A 21203-nucleotide genomic window follows, 5' to 3' on the forward strand; every position below is an offset into this window, starting at 1 on the left:
TGCTGCCCCTCCCAAGCATCAAGAATACAGAGCATCATTTCCCCAGACAAAGTTTTCCAAAAATACGCTTTGGCTAATAGCCACTGATGGACCTCTGCTCCATATGTGTATCCAATCCCCTCTTGAAGCTGGCTATGCCTGTAGCCGCCACCACCTCCTGTGGCTGTGAATTCCACGTGTTACTCACCCTTTGTGTGAAGAATTACTTCCTTTTATCCGTTCTAACCCAACTGCTCAGCAATTTCATTGAATGTCCATGAGTTCTTGTATTGTGAGAAAGGGAGAAAAATACTTCTTTCTCTACCTTCTCTATCCCGTGCAAAATCTTGTAAACCTCTATCATGTCACCCCGCAGTCGACGTTTCTCCAAGCTAAAGAGCCCCAAGCATTTTAACCTTTCTTCATAGGGAAAGTATTCCAACCCTTTAATCATTCTAGTTGCCCTATTCTGCACTTTTTCCAATGCTATAATATCTTTTTTGAGGTGTGGTGACCAGAATTTTACACAGCACTCCAAAATAAAGCCGCACCATCGATTTATTCAGGGGCATTATGATACTGGCTGATTTGTTTTCATTTCCCTTCCTAATAATTCCCAGCATGGTGTTGGTCTTTTTTATTACTGTCACACATGTCTTGACATTTTCAGTGAGTTATCTTTCTCTTAGTCAGTCTCTGCCAGTTCACACCTCATCAACTTGTATTTATAGTTAGAATTTCTTGCCCCGGTGTGCATTTCCTTGCATTTGGCCACGTTGAACTTCATTTGCCATGTTGATGCCCACTCACCAAACCTCAACAGATCCCTTTGGAGTAACTCACAATCCTCTCTGGTTCTCACTGCCTGGAACAATTTAGTGTCATCTGCAAACTTAGCCACTTCACTGCTTACTCCCAACTCCAAATAATTAATGAACAAGTTAAAAAGCATTGGACCTAGTACTGAGACCTGCAGCACCCCACTACTAACCACCCTCCACTGAGAAAATTGCCCATTTATACTCACTCTCTGTTTCCTACTAATTAGCCAGTTTTTGATCCACAAGAGGACTTGTCCTTTTGCCCCATGACTCTTAAGCTTTTTTAGGAGCCTTTGATGAGGAACTTTATCAAAAGCTTTCTGGAAGTCAAGGTAAACAACATCTGTTGGATCCCCATCGTCCACATGTGTGTTCACCCCCTCAAAGAACACTAACAGGTTAGTAAGACAAAATTACAGAACCCATGCTGAGTCTTCCTCAGCAGCTTGTGTTCATCAATGTGCCTACTCATTCTGTCCTTGATAATGGTTTCTACCAACTTTCCTGGTATTGAAGTCAGATTGACTGGCCTGTAATTTCCCGGATCTCCTCTGGAACTCTTTTTAAAGATGGGGGTGACATTAGCTACCTTCCAGCCCTCAGGAACAAAGGCAGATTTCAATGAAAGATTACATATTTTTGTCAGGAGATCCACAATTTCACTTTTGAGTTCTTTCATAAATCTTGAATGTATATCCGGGCCTGGTGACTTATCAATTTTTAAATTGTCTATCAGAAAGACCTCATCATCTCAGGTCTTTCAGCACCCCGCCTGAAATCAGCGGTTCTGGAGTGGGCAAACACTTCTCATCTTCCACAGTGAAGACGGAGGCAAAAATGCATTCAGCTTCTCAGCCATTTCCCTATCACCCTTCAGTAATCCTTTTACCTCTTGGTCATCCAAGGGCCCCACTGCCTTCCTGGCTGGTTTCCTGCTTCTAATGTATTTGAAGAAATTTTTATTCTTGGTCTTTGTGTTTTTTGCAATATGCTCCTCATAGTTCCTTTTTGCCTGCCTGAGCACAGTCTTGCATTTGATTTGCCACAGCCTGTGTTCCCTTTTATTAACCTCACTTGGACTAGCTTTCCACCACTTAAAGGAATCCTTCTTAAATTTTACAGCTTCCATTACAACTTTGTTTGTTAACCATGCAGGTCTTTTTCTATACCTATTTGTACCTTTAAATAAATAAGATGTATTTTTAGAACAACTGTCTCTCTTTCTTGATGCAGTTGGGAAACCAGCTTCTCTCCCTCCCCAAGTGAACACAATATGTGCAAGGGTTTCTGCATCCCCCATTTCTTCAACAGAGAACTACACAGACTTGGTGCAGTTTGTAGAAAACAGTGGAGAATCAATTTAAGTGATGGGGGAAAGAAAAGAAAATGAATTGGGGATATTGCCCAAGGCAAGCCCTATGTATAGGAGGGTTAGGTTAGGAATGATTTCCCAGTTGCTTCTTGCCTTTCCCAGTGATTCCTGTTGAATTCTAAGATCATAAGCTATTTATAGCAACTTTAGCATGCAGAGGAAGTTCAAGTCTTCATTAGTAGTAAATCTGCAAATACCTCATTTTTCTTTCTTTCTTTTTAAATTAACACTATAGCCTTCACATTCAGATTTTATTGCTGGATAAACACATTGCTTGATTGTGAGGTTACCTGTCTTACCAACTAATTTATTTTGTCAGGCCAAAAAAAAGTATAGAAATTTAAAAATGTCACATTTTTTTCCTTCACTTAAAATTATTCTTTCCAGAAAAATGAGGTTTTTCTGCATTGTCCTATTTTTTAGGCAAATTGCAGTGGCTCTGATACATAGAATGAGAATGGGTGGTCTTGTTTTTCTTATGTCGTGTTTTAAATCTTTGAGATTCATTTTTATTGGAGTTTCATAACATTTTATTGCATTCTGATCCAAATAGCAAGGTTATTGGTATACTTGTGAATTTTTTTCATGCTTTCTTCATTTACTGCATTTTTGTATATATTACAATATTTGTGGAAGGGAAGTAGAGGTAGAAAGAAAGCAGCTTTAAATTTAAATGCATTCCCCAAGCTGCTGGCTGGCTTAGCTCAAAGAAGTGATTTAAAGAGAAATGCCTTCTCCATGCCAGCCAACAGGGTGGTGGGGGCTTTGGGAGCCACACAATGTGTGTGAAAGAGCCACATGTTGCTCCTGAGCCACAATTTGGCCACCCCTGCTTTAGAATATGCCATACTTATCTTTTTAGATTAAATTCTGAAATTGTAACATAAATCCATAAACCGTTGTCTAGTGCACTTTCTGCCAAAATCAGAGACATGTATTAGATTGCAGCCTTGAGTCTTCCTAGAAACAGCTCTGTTAGCAAGCAGATCTCATTGTTTATGGCTGTTCCATGAAATGGCTGTTCCATCTGCCCCGTCATGAAAATCTGCCAGTGTTCATTTGGCACAAAGAACTGTTGAATGAAAGTCTGTGTTTATTATCAGCTTGTTGTTTTGTAATATAAAGTTTGCTAATTGTTGGCATGTCCTTAGATAGCCATAAATTGTTAGCTAATGTTTGTCAGTGTATCAGCCCTTTGTAGGAATTCAACATTTAAGAATATTGAGATTGGAAGCACTGGCTGCATGAAAGGAAACAAACTTGCTTTGTCTATGAGCAAATTAATTATACATCTTCTATGGACCAAAAGACAGACATTTTATTACTGGTGAAGCAAAAAATACCATAACTTGTAAAACTGTTTCATGTGAGCTCTGAGGTATCTGGAGGATACATGTTTGTGGTTCCTAATTGTGATTTTAAATTGTGGTATTTGCATTTTATATAATTGTTGTTTTATTTATATTATAAACTTCCTTGAGTTCTGCAAAATAGAAAGCTAGCTAATAAGTGTTTTAAATAAATAAAATACTGAAACTAATTTATTTTCAACTTTATTCTCTGAGATATTCTGAATAAAGTTCACCACATGTGTTTTGTGTGTTCTTCCATTTGGAAAGAACCCTATGGATGTGTCAGAGGTAGTAACGAAAAAAACCCACTGAAAAAAATACCTCAACATCATAAATGCCAACATGGAAAAAAGCCCACATGGAAAGCTGCTTACATGGAAAAATACCATGTAAAGCACCATAGATATTTGTAATTGTGGATAACGATTTACCTCCATTTATGAGAATGAACAGGTATTACCTATATTTTATGTTGTTATGTTAGGATTAAAATATGTCATATTCACATGCAAGAATTTGTGTTGTGATTTTATCTAGTATATTTAAATAATAATTTGGCTTTGTTATGAATATATTTGATGGACTGCAGAGGGACATGGCTTGCTACAAGCTAGAACTGGCTAATGTACAGGCAGGTCGCCTAGAGGTGAAAAAGAGGAAATATGAGGCACTAGATTTAGGGTTGCCAAGTCCAATTCAAGAAATATCTGGGGACTTTGAGGGTAGAGCCAGGAGACTTTGGGGGTGGAGCCAGGAGACATTGGGGACGGAGCCAGGAGCAAGGGTGTGACGAGCATAATGGAACTCCAAGGGAGTTCTGGCCATCACATTTAAAGGGATAGCACACCTTTTTAAATGCCTTCCTTCCATAGGAAATAATGGATAGGGATACCTTCTTTTGGGGCTCATAGAATTGGACCCCCTGGTCCAATCGTTTTGAAACTTGGGGGGTATTTTTGGGAGAGGCTCTAGACGCTATACTGAAAATTTGGTGCCTCTACCTCAAAAAACAGCCCCCCCAGAGCTCCCAATACCCACAGATCAATTCCCCATTATTCCCTATGGGAATCGTAGATATTTCCCTTCCCCCCCTCCACCGCTTTCTGATGACCTTAAAGCGGGGGGGGGGTGCTCCAAACCTGGGGATACATACACCCAGTAAGTGTGTGAGTGTGTGTGAGAGAGAGGTTGCCTCTCTCTCACACACAGTCACATACTTACTGGGTGTATGGTTCTTCCACAAGGACATCTGACAAGAACAGGGGCTCCGCTGCTCACTCCCTCTCCCTCCCCCCCCCCTCTCTCTCTCTCACACACACACACACACACACACACACACACAGAGTTGCTCTGAAATGAAAGCAAAACAAGCCGAGAAATTGTGTTGCTGACCCTTCCCATGAAGTACTTCCTGCTCAACTTTAAAGGCACAGAGACATACACATTTTGAAATGAACCTGTTTGCAGGTTTCTAAACCTGCCTAAGACCTAGAGCTGCATGGTGGCTGAGGGGGCAGGGCTTCCCCCGCTGACCAGCTGGCTGGTGGCAGGGGGAAGCCTGTAAAACCGGGGGATCCCCCGCTGGGACCTGGGTATTGGGAAGCCTAACTAGATTACATGGTTGCCACAAGATGAATTTAATTACTTAAAGAGACTGGCTAATTTGCAATGAAGAATTATGAGTTGTTATTATTGTTTTAAAATAATTATTGCTTTTACTATTAGGGTTAGGTACTCTTTTGTTGTGGTCACTGGGTTAGGGCTAGGGTTATCTTATGTTGTGGTCACTGGGTTAGGGTTAGGTTATCTTAGGGTTAGGGTTTGGGCTATCTTATGGTTTTAATTTTTAGTAACAAAATAAGTAATATTAATTTTTTGAAAAAAATTAAGTCATATAGTTGTTCAAAAGCTGTGAATACTAGACAGTACTTTATAAATTACTCCATACCAACATTAAAAAGGTTGACAAATTGTAAATTAATAAAATATTTAATTTAATTTAAATTTAATTTCTGTTATTTTTTTTTCCTTCTTAATAAAGTTCATTGATAACAAACTGGTCACTTTTATTTCCTGTATTTTCCCTCCAAACCTTTACACTCAAGAGCATTAAAGCCCTCTTCATACAGGCCACTTTTGTATAGTAATGAATTAATATACTAACAACACAGCCAAATTATTATTTAATTATACTTGATAAAATCACAACATAAATTATTGCATGTGAATATGACATATTTTAATCCTAACATAACAACATAAAATATAGATAATACCTGTTCATTCTCATAAATGAAAGTAAATAGTTATCCACAATTATAAATATCTATGGTACTTTACATGGTATTTTTCCTGTGTGGGCTTTTTTTCGTATAGGCTTTTTTCTGGTGAGCAGTTATGATCGTGGGTTTTTTCTGTGCACTTTTTTCCTTTGGGCTTTTTTCATGGAACCATCAGAGGCCTTAGCATTCTATACCATGAGAACATGCCTTCTTTTTAACATGAATTACATCCAGAATGATGACTAGAAATGCAGCAGCAAAAAAGAAGTGGTTGAAGACCTGCCGCTGTTGCCAGGAGCTGTTAAGATTTTCTGCTTACTTTAACTCTGAAAATGAAAACAAATAAGTTGCTGGAATTTGTTCCAGATAACTGATCACATAAAAACTCTTGTAGGATTAGTAGACTTTTATATTCCTTAACCATTTAAATGTATGTTGGAAACATTCCAATTAAAAAACCTGATTGACGCAACAAGATGTTGAATGTTTTCAGTATTGTTTTTCTTCTGTACTTATAGGTCAGCTGAATTTGCAGATTCCATGGCAGAACCTTTATACTCAACCAGTTGAAGCTGTTCTTGATGGTGTTTACTTGCTTATAGTGCCTACAGCCAGTAAGTGTGTCTGTGTTCACTTTCATTTAGCAGCTGCTGGGGAACAGCCAGTAAGTGTGGACAGACGTATGCCTTTAACGTAACTCTCAGTGCAATCCAAAGCAGAGTTACACCCTTCTAGCTCCATTGAACCCAATATAGACTGAGTGCATTATAGTAGTCTAGTCTGGATGTTACCAGTAAATAACTGCAAGCCACCCTGAGCCTGCTTTGGTGGGGAGGGCAGGGTATAAACTAAATAACTAAATAGATTAATATTTTGGCTACTGACATTTACACTTTGTGTATGGCTGTGTTCACTTTCATTTAGCAGCTGCTGGGGGACAAAAAAGGCAAAAAAAGAGGAAGAGGAAATGAAAACTGTATTAGGGGAACTGCACTGCTGTATTTTTATTTATTTATTTATTTATAATTGGGAAGTCTCTTGGCTCCACCCCCAAAGTCCCCAGATATTTCCTGAGTTGGACCTGGCAACCCTAAATTCCATCAAAGAAGCTGGGAAAGAGTAGCCTTTAAAAGAATTCTTTTTTGTGTTACATTTAGCATTCTATTTCATGCTCTAGTTAAGGTGTACACATATTAGATAGGCTGGACCGCCCATCATTACAGCAGATTATTCATTTACACTGTGATTCTGTCGCTGCATGTTTAAGTAATTTGTCTACATTTTTCTCTTAGCCTCTTAAGAAATTAATTTGACCATAAACAGAAAACTTCAATACAGTATTTCACAAAAGAATAGGAACAGTTTCTCCTTACTTGCAAGTATGCATGTTTTGTATCACAAACAAATAGGGTTGTCAACTTCCGCTTAGGGAATACCTGGAGGCTAAGGTTTGGGAAGGTGAGGGGTGGGGGCTAAGGTTTGGGAAGGTGAGGAACCCCAATGGAGCATAATGTCATAGAATCCACCCTCCAAAGCAGTCATTTTATCCAGGGGAACTGATCTCTGTTGTCTGGAAATCAGTTTATAATTCCAGGAAATCTCCATCCCCCAGCTAGAGGTGGGCAACCCTACAAGAAAGGATAGCACAAAATGTAAGTTGAGAGTCACTTGAGAAATATCCAAGTGTAAGTTGGTTGAGAAATAATATTGTGGTGAACTCCTCATGGATACCTAAACATGTATTTAGTTTCATTGCTTTCGTAGGCTCAGGGAGCTCTGGCTCACTCATGTTATTTTCCCATTACAACTTGTCTTTAGTATGGCTTTCAGCAGATAATTCGTATTAAAATCTTTTTGTCAGGTATTAAATATGATGCTGAAAAAGAAGAAAAACAACAGCTGGAAGCAAAGCAAAGAGACCTTCAAAGGATAGAAGATGCAAAGCAAAAGATTGCTGATCAAAGTAAATAAAAATGAAATATTTTCTTTGTGGGAGTAAAAGAATTAAATCCATGAGTCATGCAGTTTTTCATAGAATGTAGTTAAAGCAAAAAAAGTGTAAGCTGGGAGAAGACAATGAATAAAACAATGAATAAAACATTGTTTTGGACAAGTTTTAAAAACTGTAGGCCCCTAGACCACTGGCTTGGATTTTAGTATGTATAGATGGATGTTGGTACCATTTTTGAAGCTGATATAACTAACTTTTGGATAAAGCTGCTTAGGTTGTTCCTGGACATTTAGGTAATGCTTTAAAAAAAAAAAAAAGCTAGTAGATTTTAAAGAGCTGGAGAATATAGTTGGCATTCTGTGAATAGCTGGTTTTTATGGTTGCTTGTGGTTGTATATTACATAACTGTAATGTATTTTACTCTCAATTCTGAGGCATTTCTTATGCACAGCTTCTTAAAGCTGTGGTAGATGCTTTTGCCAAAGACTTAATGTGCCATGTTTTGGCCACTGATAATTTTAAGAGGTATGATTCAGGTAGATTGGTTTCCCACTTGGTCAATTATTTAGGAAGCCATAAACTCTGCACTACTGATGGGAACATATCATTTTGATGAGTATAATTGTGTCTTCCTATAAAAGGATTGAGTAGCAGGTGATGAGAGAGATATCACAACCTGGAAAATTAGAGTAGACCGTACTTGCTAGATGGCCCAATGGACTCAGCATAAGGTAGCTTTTTATGTGTATTTCTTAAATGTGTTATGTTGAAGTTGTTTTTCACTGGACGTGTTATCCATTAGTGTATTTCTACATCTTGTAGTTTATCACTTAGCCCATGGAAAGTACTATGAGGAGCAAAACCAGTCCAAATTGCATATGTGACTGAGTATTTTTATATTGCTCATATTACGCCCATAGTTAATGTGTGTAGCATTAAACTGCTAAAATTTGCTAACTAGTCTTCCTTGTTTTAGAGTTGTATGCTTAATAACAATGGATTGTACTTTAATTTAGATAAAGCACAAGAGAAGCAGGACACTTTTGTAGAAAAGCTAGTAACTCAGGTCATCAAAAATCTTCAGCTGAAAATTTCCAACATTCATATTCGATACGAGGATGATGTAAGTAATTGAATATAGAATGTCTTTAAATAGTTGTAGGCAGAAACAGTTTTACATACAAAGAAAATTGAAAATATAGCTCTAGTGATTCAGGCTGTGAGCTCTTTATGCATTTTTCGTGAACTTTCTGTAAATAGTGGAATTTGTGGAAGATGGTTTGAATTCTTTGTAGGTTGTTTGTTTCCATTTTTTTTTAAACTCTGCCTTTCTTCAGTGGAACCTTCTGCACAGAAGATTTAGCAGTTATCTCTCCATAACCTTCAGGCTTGTAGCTTAAGAAATGTTATTATTCTTACCTGTAGCATTAATTAGACTTTGTAAACAAACTAAAATAAAGCCCCTGCTCTTAAAAGCTAGACACACAAGAGTAAGGGGAAAGCTTGGATCCCACAGTAAATCTGCTAACAGAAGGAAATCCATCAGTGGAACTAGAATTCTCACCTCTTGCCCACAATACTGCTCCTGGGGACATGGGACCCTCAGGATGAACTTGAGTAGTACAGTGGAAGGGAGGAATAGCTGAAAATTACCCCACACCCTGCCTTTAGGAGAAATTCATTATGGACTCCAAGACAATAAAAAGAAATAGAAGAGGAGATGAATTTGATAGCGTGAAAAGCCGCTGCCATATAAATTCTGTTGAAGCCAGATATCACCTGGTATTTAACATATTATGAAACCTCTATGAAAAAGGCATGGCGTTTTTCTGCTAGTTGGGAACCATACTGGGAAGCCATATTATTTTTTTAAACTTAAGTTCCATATCTTGCAGACTTTTAACTATGGTTGTAAAGAATTTAATATTTTTGGTTTCTTTGTTTTTTTCAGATTACCAACAGTGATATTCCATTGTCATTTGGTGTCTCACTTCAGAATCTTAGTTTACAGGTATTTTAAAACACTATTGCATCATCCCATTTTTAATTTTTTTTTTAAAGTCCTTCAAAACTTCATGTGAAGTTTTCTGCCTTTTTTAAAAAGGCATACAAAATTAAATTTGTAGTGCATATAACTGAAAAAACTCTGGCATCAAAACTATAATTAGGAACATGAAAGCAGAAAAGTGATAGCAAATGTTAGAAACTGCAAATCAGCTTAATCTTAGTCACAAAAATCAACCATGAATAAAAAAGCTTTGTGTAACTTGCAGAAGACACAGCTCTGGGCTTCAGCAGGTCTCTGACAGATAGCTTTGCAGATATGAAATGACCTGAGATATTTTTAATGTACTTTTTCTGTCTGAGTAAACATTCTGATGGTTTTATGCAGGGCTTTTTTCAGCAGGAACTCACAGGAACGCAGGTCTGGCTGGCTTGGTGTCAGGGTGTGTGGCCTAATATGCAAATGAGTTCTCGCCAGGCTTTTTCTACAAAAAAACCCTGTGTAAAACGATGATGGCAGGGGGTGTGACCTAATATGCAAATGAGTCCCTGTTGGGCTTATTCTACAAAAAGCACCTTGGTTTTATGATTGAACATCTTGCCAGACAAAAATTAGATTTTTCTTTAGGTACTTAAATAGCTTAAATACAGTACACTAATCCCTTGGAGTGGACTGCAGGGTTGTGAGGCCCAGCACCCTAATTCTACAACCACCTTCCTTATCTCTTTCAAGGAGTGAAGCAAGAATGTAGTAATTGGGCAAACCATGAGAAACTGTGCTCAGTTGTGTAACCAAACGGGAGGGGGGAATTAGAAGCAGTTGCCAACATCCTCTGGAAATCTATAAAAACAAAACCAAAAAGACAATTCCTGTCAAAACCAAGATGGCATAAAAGTCATACCAGGGTAGTAGGCAGAACAACTAAGAAGGGAAGAAGTGTGTGTGTGTGTGTGTGGGAGAAGTGGGGGGGGGGAGCAGGGGGAGGCCAGACTCTTGCTGTAGCCCTCAATCCTAGGCCTGGTGGAACAACTCTGCTTTACAGGCCTTGCGGAATTGTACCAGATCCTGCATGGCCCTTATCTCTCCTGGAAGAGCATTCCAGCAGGTTGAGGCCTGGGCTAAAAAGGGAATTCTGGTATGGGAGAGTGCCTGCTAACTACTAAGAACATGTACCTAGAACTAAGGTTTTTCCCTTAACAAAGCCGTTTAAAACAATTCACAAGAGGTTGCTTAATGTGATATCAAGAGGTTGTTTGGTTTATGCTTTGGAAATTACATGAGTACTTCCCCTGGGTGGGATAGGTATAGTGCAATGGAAAGATAATAACTTCTAAAGGAATCTGAAAAAGGAGATTTTTTTACTATGAAATACAGTTATGGGAATGTGGAGGTAGGGGTTGGAGGTGTTTCATTCATCACCATGGATCCCATATACTGTAGTATTCCCTGTGCCTGTAACACTTATGTAACCACAAATGTAGTAGAGTGAGACAGGGGAGGAAAAAAATTGCTGTGAAAGTTTCCTGGTATAGATGATAGTCATGCTATTATCTGTACATTTGCTTTTGTGATGTATTTATACTAAAGATAAATTCAGGAGATTATTCTATGGTAGTTATTTCAGAGAGACTTTATATTTGCCTTTCAGACTTCAGATCAAAACTGGAATCCATGCATACAAAATGAAACCGCTAAATTGTTCTATAAGGTAAAGTTCTAGATATAATAATTTCTATATACACTTTGCTTTGAAAAGTTAAAAAACTATATATACATGAGAATATAAAATACCATGTAACAATGGCTGCTAGTGATTATTCTGTTTAAACATTCTTTGCATTGCATTTCTTTCTGTGCCACAAAAACTGTTTTTCTTATCCTATATGTCTGTTACCTGTGATTTTATTGAATGTTGGTTAAAAACAAAGTGTGGCCACTAGATTGCATGACTGATGTAAGGGGTTCTCAAGACCATTTCAGTTTAAAGGTTATCTCATTGTTTAGGGGACTTTCATATTGCATTTCTTTTAAAACACAACTTTGGAGGGGGCTCGCAAGTAAAAATGTAAAAACAAAAGCAGTACAAAAAGCTAAAAATTGCAAAATACAAGAAGCAGTTGTTATGATCACCAATAAGACATCAATAAATCAGCAGTAAAAGACAATAAATAATATTGAAACGGTCAGTAATTGAATAAGTGGTAAAGAATTAAGTTGTACCACTTCAGGGAATCCATTCAGTGGTCATCTTCCTCCAGAATATAGCTATTTGTATGAACTGCCAGAAGTGAGGGGATAAGATTTTCTTTTTTTGGGAGGGGGAGAAGCTGGTAAATTTTTCCGTATTTTAAGTGCCATTGTTTGGAAGGGCCTCCCATTTACACTTGAACAAGACATGGATGAGATGCAGTCATGTATTTACTCTTTCAACCCTCTCCGCCCCCTTGTGAGTGACTGAGGGGAGTAGAATGCATGGGATGGAATCCTTTCCTCCTCACTCCTTCATTTCGCTACGTTTCGGTTACCATGGCCAATTGCTGCAAGCCTGTTCTCCAGCTTCTCAGGCTAAGTTCCTAAGTCCGTCACAGAAGGTTTATGTTTTAGCATTGACCACATATTTAAAAGAACGAATCCTGGCTGGAGGGGGATTTGGGTATGCAGGATTTGAGTTATAAATGTATGAATGAGGGTCCAAAATTGATAGATTTGGGGGCAGGCCAACCTATCGTGGAGGTAGGTTCTTGGCATATTACATCCTTTCCAGCATGCAGGGGAGGGAAAAATAGGCATATGGAAAGACTTTTGGGGGGTTAGATACCACCTAGCAACAGTTTTTTTTAAAAAAAAATTGGGTTCTCAGTTTTATATTAGAAGATTTTAAAAATTTTGAGTTTCAAAGGCTTTGCCAATGGTGAGTGGGAACTGTTGTTCTTAGGTCCTTAGACCAAAGTTTTGTATAGCTTGGCATGGTGGTGTCAGTCAGATGCTTGTAAGATAATTTTATAGAGAATCGAGATTAAGTTTCTTCTTGTAAGGTTAGATTTTTTTTAAAGTTTCAAAAGGTGACAGTGGGTGGGGTAGTCTATTTCTAAAGGTAGGGAATGAAAACAGATGATTTAGTTGGAGATATTGGAACCATTGAATTTTGAACTGGCCTTTACGTTCGAAAGTTGCTTTTTCATGAAGTTTACCATTCTTGGAGATATCTGTAAAGCAACACAAATTATGATCCTGCCATATGTTGAAGTTTGGATTATTGTCACAGTATGGTTTTTAATAACCAGAATAAATGGATGAAACTAGATTTTGAGAGTACTCGTTTGTTCAGAACTATAAACATAGTTTGAAGACTTTCAGAATTTTGTGGTAAAATAGTATCCTGACTTTAAGATATAACATTATATAAAATGTGTGAAATAAATATAATAATTTGGTGTGCACATTCACTAAAACTGTAGTATTGGGTTGTATGCTTATATAATAGCTGGGTATAATACTGCAATCACTGAAAGATGGCAATGTAGTTGATTTCTGCTTAATTTTTTATTTTAGCTTGTTCGATTGGACAACTTTTTTGCATACTGGAATGTGAAGTCTGAAATGTTTTATCATGGTGGTTATAATGAATCTTTGGTGAGTGAAATGACATACACTCAAAGTTTCTTGAAGAACTTAGATAAGAAATAGGTGATCTTCTAGCTAGTATATGTAGCTTTTTTCTAAAACTGGCCTCTGTAGTACAGTGTGTAATGTAATTTTCAAAAAGCTGTCCAGAGAGATCCTGGAAACTGTAGAAATTTTGTAGAACTTATTATAAAATAGTTTAGTAGAAATTAGTAATTTAGTACAAATTATCAAAGATAGAATTATTAACTACTTGAAGAAACAAATTGTGCCAAGGAAAACTGCATGGCTTCTGCAAAGGGAAGTCCTGCCACGCCAGCTGTTTGGCATTCTTTGTTGGGTCTGATTTAGGATGGCTGGACTGGTCAGGCAGCTGTCCTTACCTTCACTTAGCAGAGCACTCCTTCTGAGCTTCAGCGCAGCAGCATGGCCTAGTCCAGTGGTTACCACACTATCTCACAAATTGCACAGAGAGCCTTTGCTTTAAGTTTAGAAACCAATACTGGTGGATTTATTTAAAGAAACATAAGTGTAGTGAAGAGAAAGAGTGACTGTCTATTCTAGCTAATTCTGGATGGCTTTGGATTAATAGTAGGCCATCTGTTTAGTTCAGATCAGGAGGAGAGACACCTTGCTGTTCCTCCTGATGCATGCAGGGAAGAAGAAGGAAGAGGAGGAGAACAAACAGGAAGGAAATTCCCTGAGATTACATTATACTGGTTAGAGAGGGTGCGTGAAAGCAGAGCAGACAGGAAGAGATTGATATTGTCCTGGCTATCTATCTTGCTCTGTGGTGTTTGTAGTCTTGGAGGACTGAGCAAGAGACATTGTCAGTCTGTTCTTCTAACATTCTTTGCACGTTTATGAGCATATGGATAAGAGTGATCTGACAGACCTTATATACTTGGATTTCCAAAAAACAAAGTTCTCGCCAAACACTCTGGAGTAAACTGAGTAGTTATAGGACTTGTTTTCTTGTGGTTTAAAAACTGGTTAAATTCCAGGAAGTGGAGAGTATGAATAAATTAACAGTTCTCATAATGAAGGAAAGAAAGCATTGGGGTTCCAGGAGTATTGGTATCTGAATTTAATTTAAACAACCTGAAATTGTGGGAAGGCAGTATAATAGCCAAGTTTTCAGGTAATACCAAATTATTCAAGATAGTAAAAATCAAAATGGCTATAGAAGAGCTTCAAGAGAATATCTCCAGATTAGGTGGGTGGACAACAATGTTCCAAATGAAGACTGATATAGTTAAATGCAAGGCAATGCCCATTGTCCCTCCTGGGCTTACCCAGAATGCAGTGGAAACAATGAGTAGTCAACAACCAACCCAGTTCACTAGAAGACATCTTAGGGATTTCAGTTACAAGTGCATGCTGATCAGAGCCCCTCACGGGTTAAACTCTGATCTGGGGCTTTTGACCTTGCTCAGCTAACCACTGTATGTATAAAAAACACAGAATCATTCCCCACTGTAAAATAATTTAATTGCTGTGGACAGTTCCAGCACTAGATGAATGTTGTGGTCAGTATTCACTTCATACATTACATTTTTCATTGTCTTGCTTCATGTCCAGTGTATATTTTATTTCCTATTGTATACTGGCCAATATGTATCTATTGGGGGGGCATTGATATAAATATATCATTATAAAACTATTAATGATGAATGTTGACCAGTTTAAGAACATTGCTCCATTCACCATCTCTTTCTTTCTCTAATGTACATGTGTTGTAAGTTAATAAGTGGTTTTAAAGCTTTGTGTTTTAAAAGAAAACAAAACCTTTCCCCCTCTAAAAGGATAACTTGAAGCATGGAGTTGCGGGCACTAATGTGATTCCAGCAGGCTATGATTTTGGTAAGCTGTGGATTTACTTTGTCCTCATATGCTGACTCTTGAAACATGACATAAAATGTTTTCTCCTTGCCATCACTAAAGCTCAGATCTTTCAGACATAAAATGAGGTGGTAAACCTGTATCTTCATTGTATTGCTTCATACTATACACGGGAACTCAGATACAGTATTTCCCTCATGAAGAAAGACTCCTACAAACACTAGCTTGTGAAGGAGAATGCTAGCCTAGAACCTTTCTCCTTGACAGTATGGTGTAGGACTAGGATCTGGGGGACCCAAGTTTGAATCCTCACCCTGCTATGAAAGCTTGCTGCGTGATCTTGGGCCTGAATCAGCCCAGAAAGGGGATAAAGAAATGAACGAGGGGCGAGAAAAAGTTTTCCCTTCCTCTCTCAGTGTTACATCTTCAGTCTATTTCATGAAGCTACCCACCACATCTACTTTTTAGGGTCAAATGACAATATTGGGAGTTCCAGTCACAGAAATTCACTATCATTTGTAGGCTGATGCTTAACCTTGACTAGCAAATAAGTAAACAGCAAGCACACATTTTAAAATAAATTTTTAAAACTGTGGATAACAATGTTTCTGAGTTTCTGTCCTACAGCCTGATGTTGCACAGATGATTACAGTTTAAGCATCTTGACAACATGACAATTCCTCTAACACAGGAGAATATTCTTTGTTAGATGCAATCAAAGTGATATCTGTAGAATGAGGAACCTTCCCTGATTTGTACTGATACTTCTTTCTACAAAATAGAAATAGGGTTTTCCTTAGTAGGACCAAGGGGGAAAAGAGACAGAAAACAGAACATGAGAAGTTTCTAGTCATCTTTTTCACATCTTATCTGGTCCAAATTGGTTTATATTTATTTATTTACTTAGTACAATTGTGTGCTGTACTTCCATGTAACAGTATCTGGCCTAGGTGCAGTTATCTCTTTTTATCATTACAACAAACTGCGGTGAAGTTGGTTTGAAGTGATATGTCCAAAGTGATATCACTGATCTTCTTCCCCGAGTGAGAATGAAGACATACCTCCCTAGTGCATATCCGCACCCATGTACTGTACAACTCTATTTCTGTTTAGTAACAGTTAGGATGTTTTTGGCTTGAATTATTTATAAAACTGCATCAGATGTAGCCTCCCAGCTTCAGTCCTGAAGGGACCATGGCAGGACAATGTTACCCTTCAGAGTGCTGTTAAAGTAGTCCACACTCACGGCACAACTCTTATCTATGACTGGGCAGACAATAACTGAGACTAAGCCTGCAGTCTTCTGAGCGGTGGGGAATTCTTTCTACAAGAGATGAGGAGATCACAAACTTTGTCCATGGAACTGAAGCTATGATGTGGAGGCAGCATGCTGCAGACTCTGCTGGTTGAAGTGTGGGTTTTTTTCCTATTGTTATCACCCCCCCAAAAAAACATTTGAGAAAAAAATTGACTTGTTTTGGGGATAATTTAGTCTAAAATTCTCTTTTCTAGTATTCCGTCCAATTTCAGCTAAAGCCAAGCTCCGTATGAATCCACGATCCGATGTTGACTTTTCTGCACCAAAGCTAGACCTAGATGTAAATCTTCAGGATATAGTCATAGAACTTAATAAACCTCAGGTAACTTTCTATAAGTATAACTGTTAACAGATATTCAGAAACTTTGTTTATTTTATAAGCTTTTCTGAAAGTTGACAGGCTAATACCTTTCCTTCTGTTGGATCACAGTTTTCAGTCATCAGTTCAATAGTTTTCTGGATGAGATTTGACTCCCAGACTTCCAAGTCCCTGCTTTTCAACCTCAAAATTTATTAGCAAGGACATCAGTTTTCTTTTTCTTTTCTATTTATCATCGTTATTAATTTATTTAGGAAATCTGTATTCCACCTCTCCAGCAACTTGTTTTCCTACCCATTTGTTGTTAGAAGCTGACACAAAGAAAGAGAAAAATCATCTTGCCTAGGGGAATTACTGAGGATTTTCTTAACTCTCTGCTTGAAAACTATTTCATTATACAAAAAACTTTTCTCCATTTTTTTAAAAATTGGGAATGAGTCTTCCTGGGAGTTCTAGAGTATTATTATTATTATTTAATAAATAAATTGTTCTTTCTGTAAAAGAGTAGGTTTGTAGCTTGATGGTGCTGCTGGACCCAGACCTCCTGTTGGTTAAACAGCAGTAGCCAGGGGTGCCTTTTACTGGCATTGTTTGGAGGGCCAGCTTTGGCCCTTCCTGGACAGAAAAGTTGTTGCCATTGTGATGCATTCCCTGGTAACACCTAATTTATGACAATGCATTCTACACTGGAGACTGTCCAGAGGCATCCAGAAGCTACAATAGAATGCTGCAACTGGAGTGTTGGCTGAAGAGAGTCATAGGGATCCAAGCACTTTATTTTTATTCCATCTGTGTTGGTTCCTGGTTTGATTCTGGGTAGAATTCAAGGTGTACACCCAATAACTGTTACTGGCTCTCCTCCCTGTTTGTTATGTGTGTTTGTGTGTTTATTTGTTTTTAATGAATTGTTTATTTTATATATACTTTATTTTAATGCTGTTTTAATGTTGAAATGTTTTGAAGTTTGCCACCTTGGAGATCTTTTTTGGATGGAAAGACAGCATAGATCATACAAGAATTTATTTTATTTAAAACATTTTTATCTGCAACGTTATCACATGCTGACCTTGATTTAGGTGTTATTCTTGGACCTGAGGTTGTTGTTCTAAAAGGCATGACAAATATGATTTGTTTGGGTCTCCCATTACAGGTATCATTTTTGTGCTTGACTGTAGCTTAACAGTTTGAAATATAACAGCATAGATTTTTTTAGGATCTAGAACTCTTGTCCCAGGTTTCTTGTTGGTCTCTAGGAAATATTCTACCAAAGTATTTCACTTGCTGGGAAAGCATTCATTAGAGGAAGTAAATGCAAGAAGCTGTTTTCTATGACTAGGGTTCCATCATGTAGACCATTGATGGCTGCTGTTGTAAATGAGTAGTGTTTCCAACACCCACAATAAGGATAAATGGCCTCAAAGAATGATTTTTTTAGGAAAACTGCCTGATCTCTTTCTCAGAGCTAATTGGCATATCCATGAAGAAATTTACACTGAAATAGTCTTTTTGGGTTGTAGTACTGTACTTTCAAATATTGCTTTGGAGGAAGGCCCTGGCAACTAGGGTGAGTTTTGTATCTTCTGTGCTGATTAAGGAGTCCTGTAACTAGAGCCCTTTTTTGTTTTAAAAGTGTACGTAGTGAGTTATGCGATATAGGAATTACTTTTCCCTTCGTTTTTCGATATAGGAATTACTTTTCCCTTCGTTTTGTTGAAATGTGATACACCTAATATAATTTCAGAGCAAATACTCACCAAACTCCTGCCTCAATAGAATTCAATATTCAAAAGAAGCAGAAGCTACTGTTTCTTTTCTTTTATCACCTGACCGCTATAGAAAGAAATTTCAAAGTTCAAATTAGCAGATTGGCTCAAAGTCAGAGAACATATATCTGGATTGGTTAGTTCCACTGCTGGATAAGCTGTGTCAGTAATATACAGTACAGCATAGAAGAGCCTATCATTGTTAATTTCAGTTCTCTACCTTTTGGGAGACAGTATTGCAATGCGTGTGGCCAGTTTTCTCAAGTCAAGAAGTTAAATTTGTCACCTGGGATGAACCCTGATCATGAACGTTTCCTTTCTAGACTGTGGACCTTCACTGAGTAAGAAAAAAATTGAACTCCCAGTTTTTGGTTATACTGAGAAATGAATATCCAGTTGTGAGCTTGACATTAGTTACTTTGGACTTGAAGAATCAAACTTTCCTTGGAATATCCTGGCATTCTCCTCTTTACTTTGGAGAAAATGTTATTTACCAGCTGAAGTATTAAATGTCAGTTACTGGCATAATAAAATGAAAGTTCTACAAGATTTAATCTGTTTGGAGTAGTAGAAACATGATTTCTATATCTGCTGCACTGATTTCTTTGTATGTGATTCTGTTGTATTTTTGGTAGTATTTCAGTATTATGGAGCTCCTTGAGTCAATTGATATGATGACTAGGAATTTGCCGTATAGGAAATATAGACCTAATGTTCCTGTGCACAACAATGCCAAGCAATGGTAATGTATTGAATTGTATTTAATGTATTGAATTGTATTTAATGTAATGTAATGTATTGAATGTATTGAATTGTCTTTAAAAAATATTACTATCAATGATGTGGGGAATGTTTTTGTCTGAATTACTGGGCAACAATTTACAATAGAATTCTAAAAGCACTTTCTTTGGAATAAGTGCTTTTTAATAGAATAGGGGCAATTCTTAGTAGATCTGCTTAGGATGAATTCTGTTATATTTTCCAACATGTTGAGTACAAATTAGAACTTGGTACTTCTGTGTATTGATTGTATATAGAGGATGTATTTTTAAAGTCTGTGATACAGTACTTTTCCCAAACATTTATTTTTTGGGGGGAAAGCTCTGCAAATGTTACTTACCTGGTAGTTTGTTGTAACAAATTTATTGTGGTAAGAAGTACTATTGGGGAGTGGTGGATAAGCAGTAGTAATAGAATTGTTCACATTAAAATAGCCCCAAAATTAATTTGTTTTTCTGTTAGGTGGAAGTATGTTATATATGGCATTCTTGAAGTAAATGTTCAACCCAAGCTGCGCATGTGGTCTTGGGATCATATTTGGCACCATAGGAACAACATGAAGAACTATAAAGATCTATATAAAATAAAAATAACAACTAAGAAACCTGATGAGGAGCTTTTGAAGAAGTTGGAGGTTCGTTTTTAATTATTTTGAACTTTTATCATAGACAGCTAAAATAATTGCTACTTCATAACATTTTTCCAACATGTACTGGTAAATATGCAGTAGAAAATGCTTATTTCCACAATTTTAACTGGAATTTGAAATAAGCAGTAGAATTTGAGCACATGCTCACTGAAAGCTGAATCTCACTGGCACAAATCTAAGATTCAGCTTATGAGCAAAAACGCATTTCCACCCATGTGTCATTGATTCCCCCCTTCTCCAGCAGAAACTAGTGAGTTAGGGTGACTTTTCAAGATCTGCATAAAGCAAAAACCTGTTAGCTGTGTGTTGGAGAAGTATAAACCAAATACATTTTATTCCATGTGCTCTTTCTGATTAATGAAAAAATAAGAGCCAGTGCTCTTTGAGTAAGGAATGAGCAACCAGAGCACAGTGGACCTGCCTTTTTACACATCTGAAAGTTTTAAAATCCTAGGTTATAAGAGCTTGGGTCTTTGTGTTTATCGCTTTGGGTATCACTTTCAGAGTGTCTCTTGAAAATAACAGCTTCATTTGAGAAAGGCTTTCAGTCTTCATTGACCTACTATTTGGGGAGGGGGAAATAATGTGTTCCTTGCATTCTTTTTCATTTCTACACATTCTTCCCTCTCCTCCATCTCATGGAGTGCAATTTCTTAATTAGATTTTCTTCTTCTTACAGAACCCTACCTATACTGTGGCCTTTCAGTAACACCTTTGCTGACTCCCAGCTAAAACTTTCTGTTCCTTGCACCAATTCAGTCCCACGCCTCCAAATGGCTTTTTGATCTTTATAGTTAGCTATCTGATTGCTATCACAAACTCAATATTCCTATTACTGAACTTGTCCAAATTGTCTGAAATACCATTCTACAAGATTACATTTCTGCCAGGCCATTAAAAGGCCGAGTGTATCACAAAATGGCTTGGAGACTTATCACTGAGTAAATGCCACCTTTCTTTCTTGTAGCCTCCCAGATATGTTGTACCTCAACAGAATTTGGTAGATACCAAACAGTAGCAAGGATCCCCCTGTAGTTAGTGACAGAGGAAATTCAGGATCCCTTAGTAGTCAGTGACAGAGTACATTATATCAGGTTTGTTTTAGAAGGCCAAGCCCTCACCCTCAAATCTGTGGCTATCATTTTA

General features: G+C 37.5%; 1 protein-coding gene across 2 annotated transcripts in view; it reads left to right on the forward strand.

Annotated features, from left to right (window-relative positions):
- VPS13A (vacuolar protein sorting 13 homolog A) overlaps window positions 1–21203 on the forward strand; it is a 313415-nt gene that overhangs the window by 14340 nt on the left and 277872 nt on the right. For both annotated transcript variants that reach the window (XM_060237484.1, XM_060237485.1), the window contains exons 4-13: window positions 6325–6420; window positions 7668–7769; window positions 8774–8880; window positions 9709–9768; window positions 11411–11470; window positions 13315–13395; window positions 15192–15249; window positions 16741–16868; window positions 19264–19370; window positions 19871–20042. In XM_060237484.1, the coding sequence (XP_060093467.1) occupies window positions 6325–6420; window positions 7668–7769; window positions 8774–8880; window positions 9709–9768; window positions 11411–11470; window positions 13315–13395; window positions 15192–15249; window positions 16741–16868; window positions 19264–19370; window positions 19871–20042 (971 nt within the window). The remainder of the gene's footprint in view (window positions 1–6324; window positions 6421–7667; window positions 7770–8773; window positions 8881–9708; window positions 9769–11410; window positions 11471–13314; window positions 13396–15191; window positions 15250–16740; window positions 16869–19263; window positions 19371–19870; window positions 20043–21203) is intronic.

This window comes from Heteronotia binoei, chromosome 4 (genome assembly GCF_032191835.1).
Source record: "Heteronotia binoei isolate CCM8104 ecotype False Entrance Well chromosome 4, APGP_CSIRO_Hbin_v1, whole genome shotgun sequence".
Taxonomy (NCBI): domain Eukaryota; kingdom Metazoa; phylum Chordata; class Lepidosauria; order Squamata; family Gekkonidae; genus Heteronotia; species Heteronotia binoei.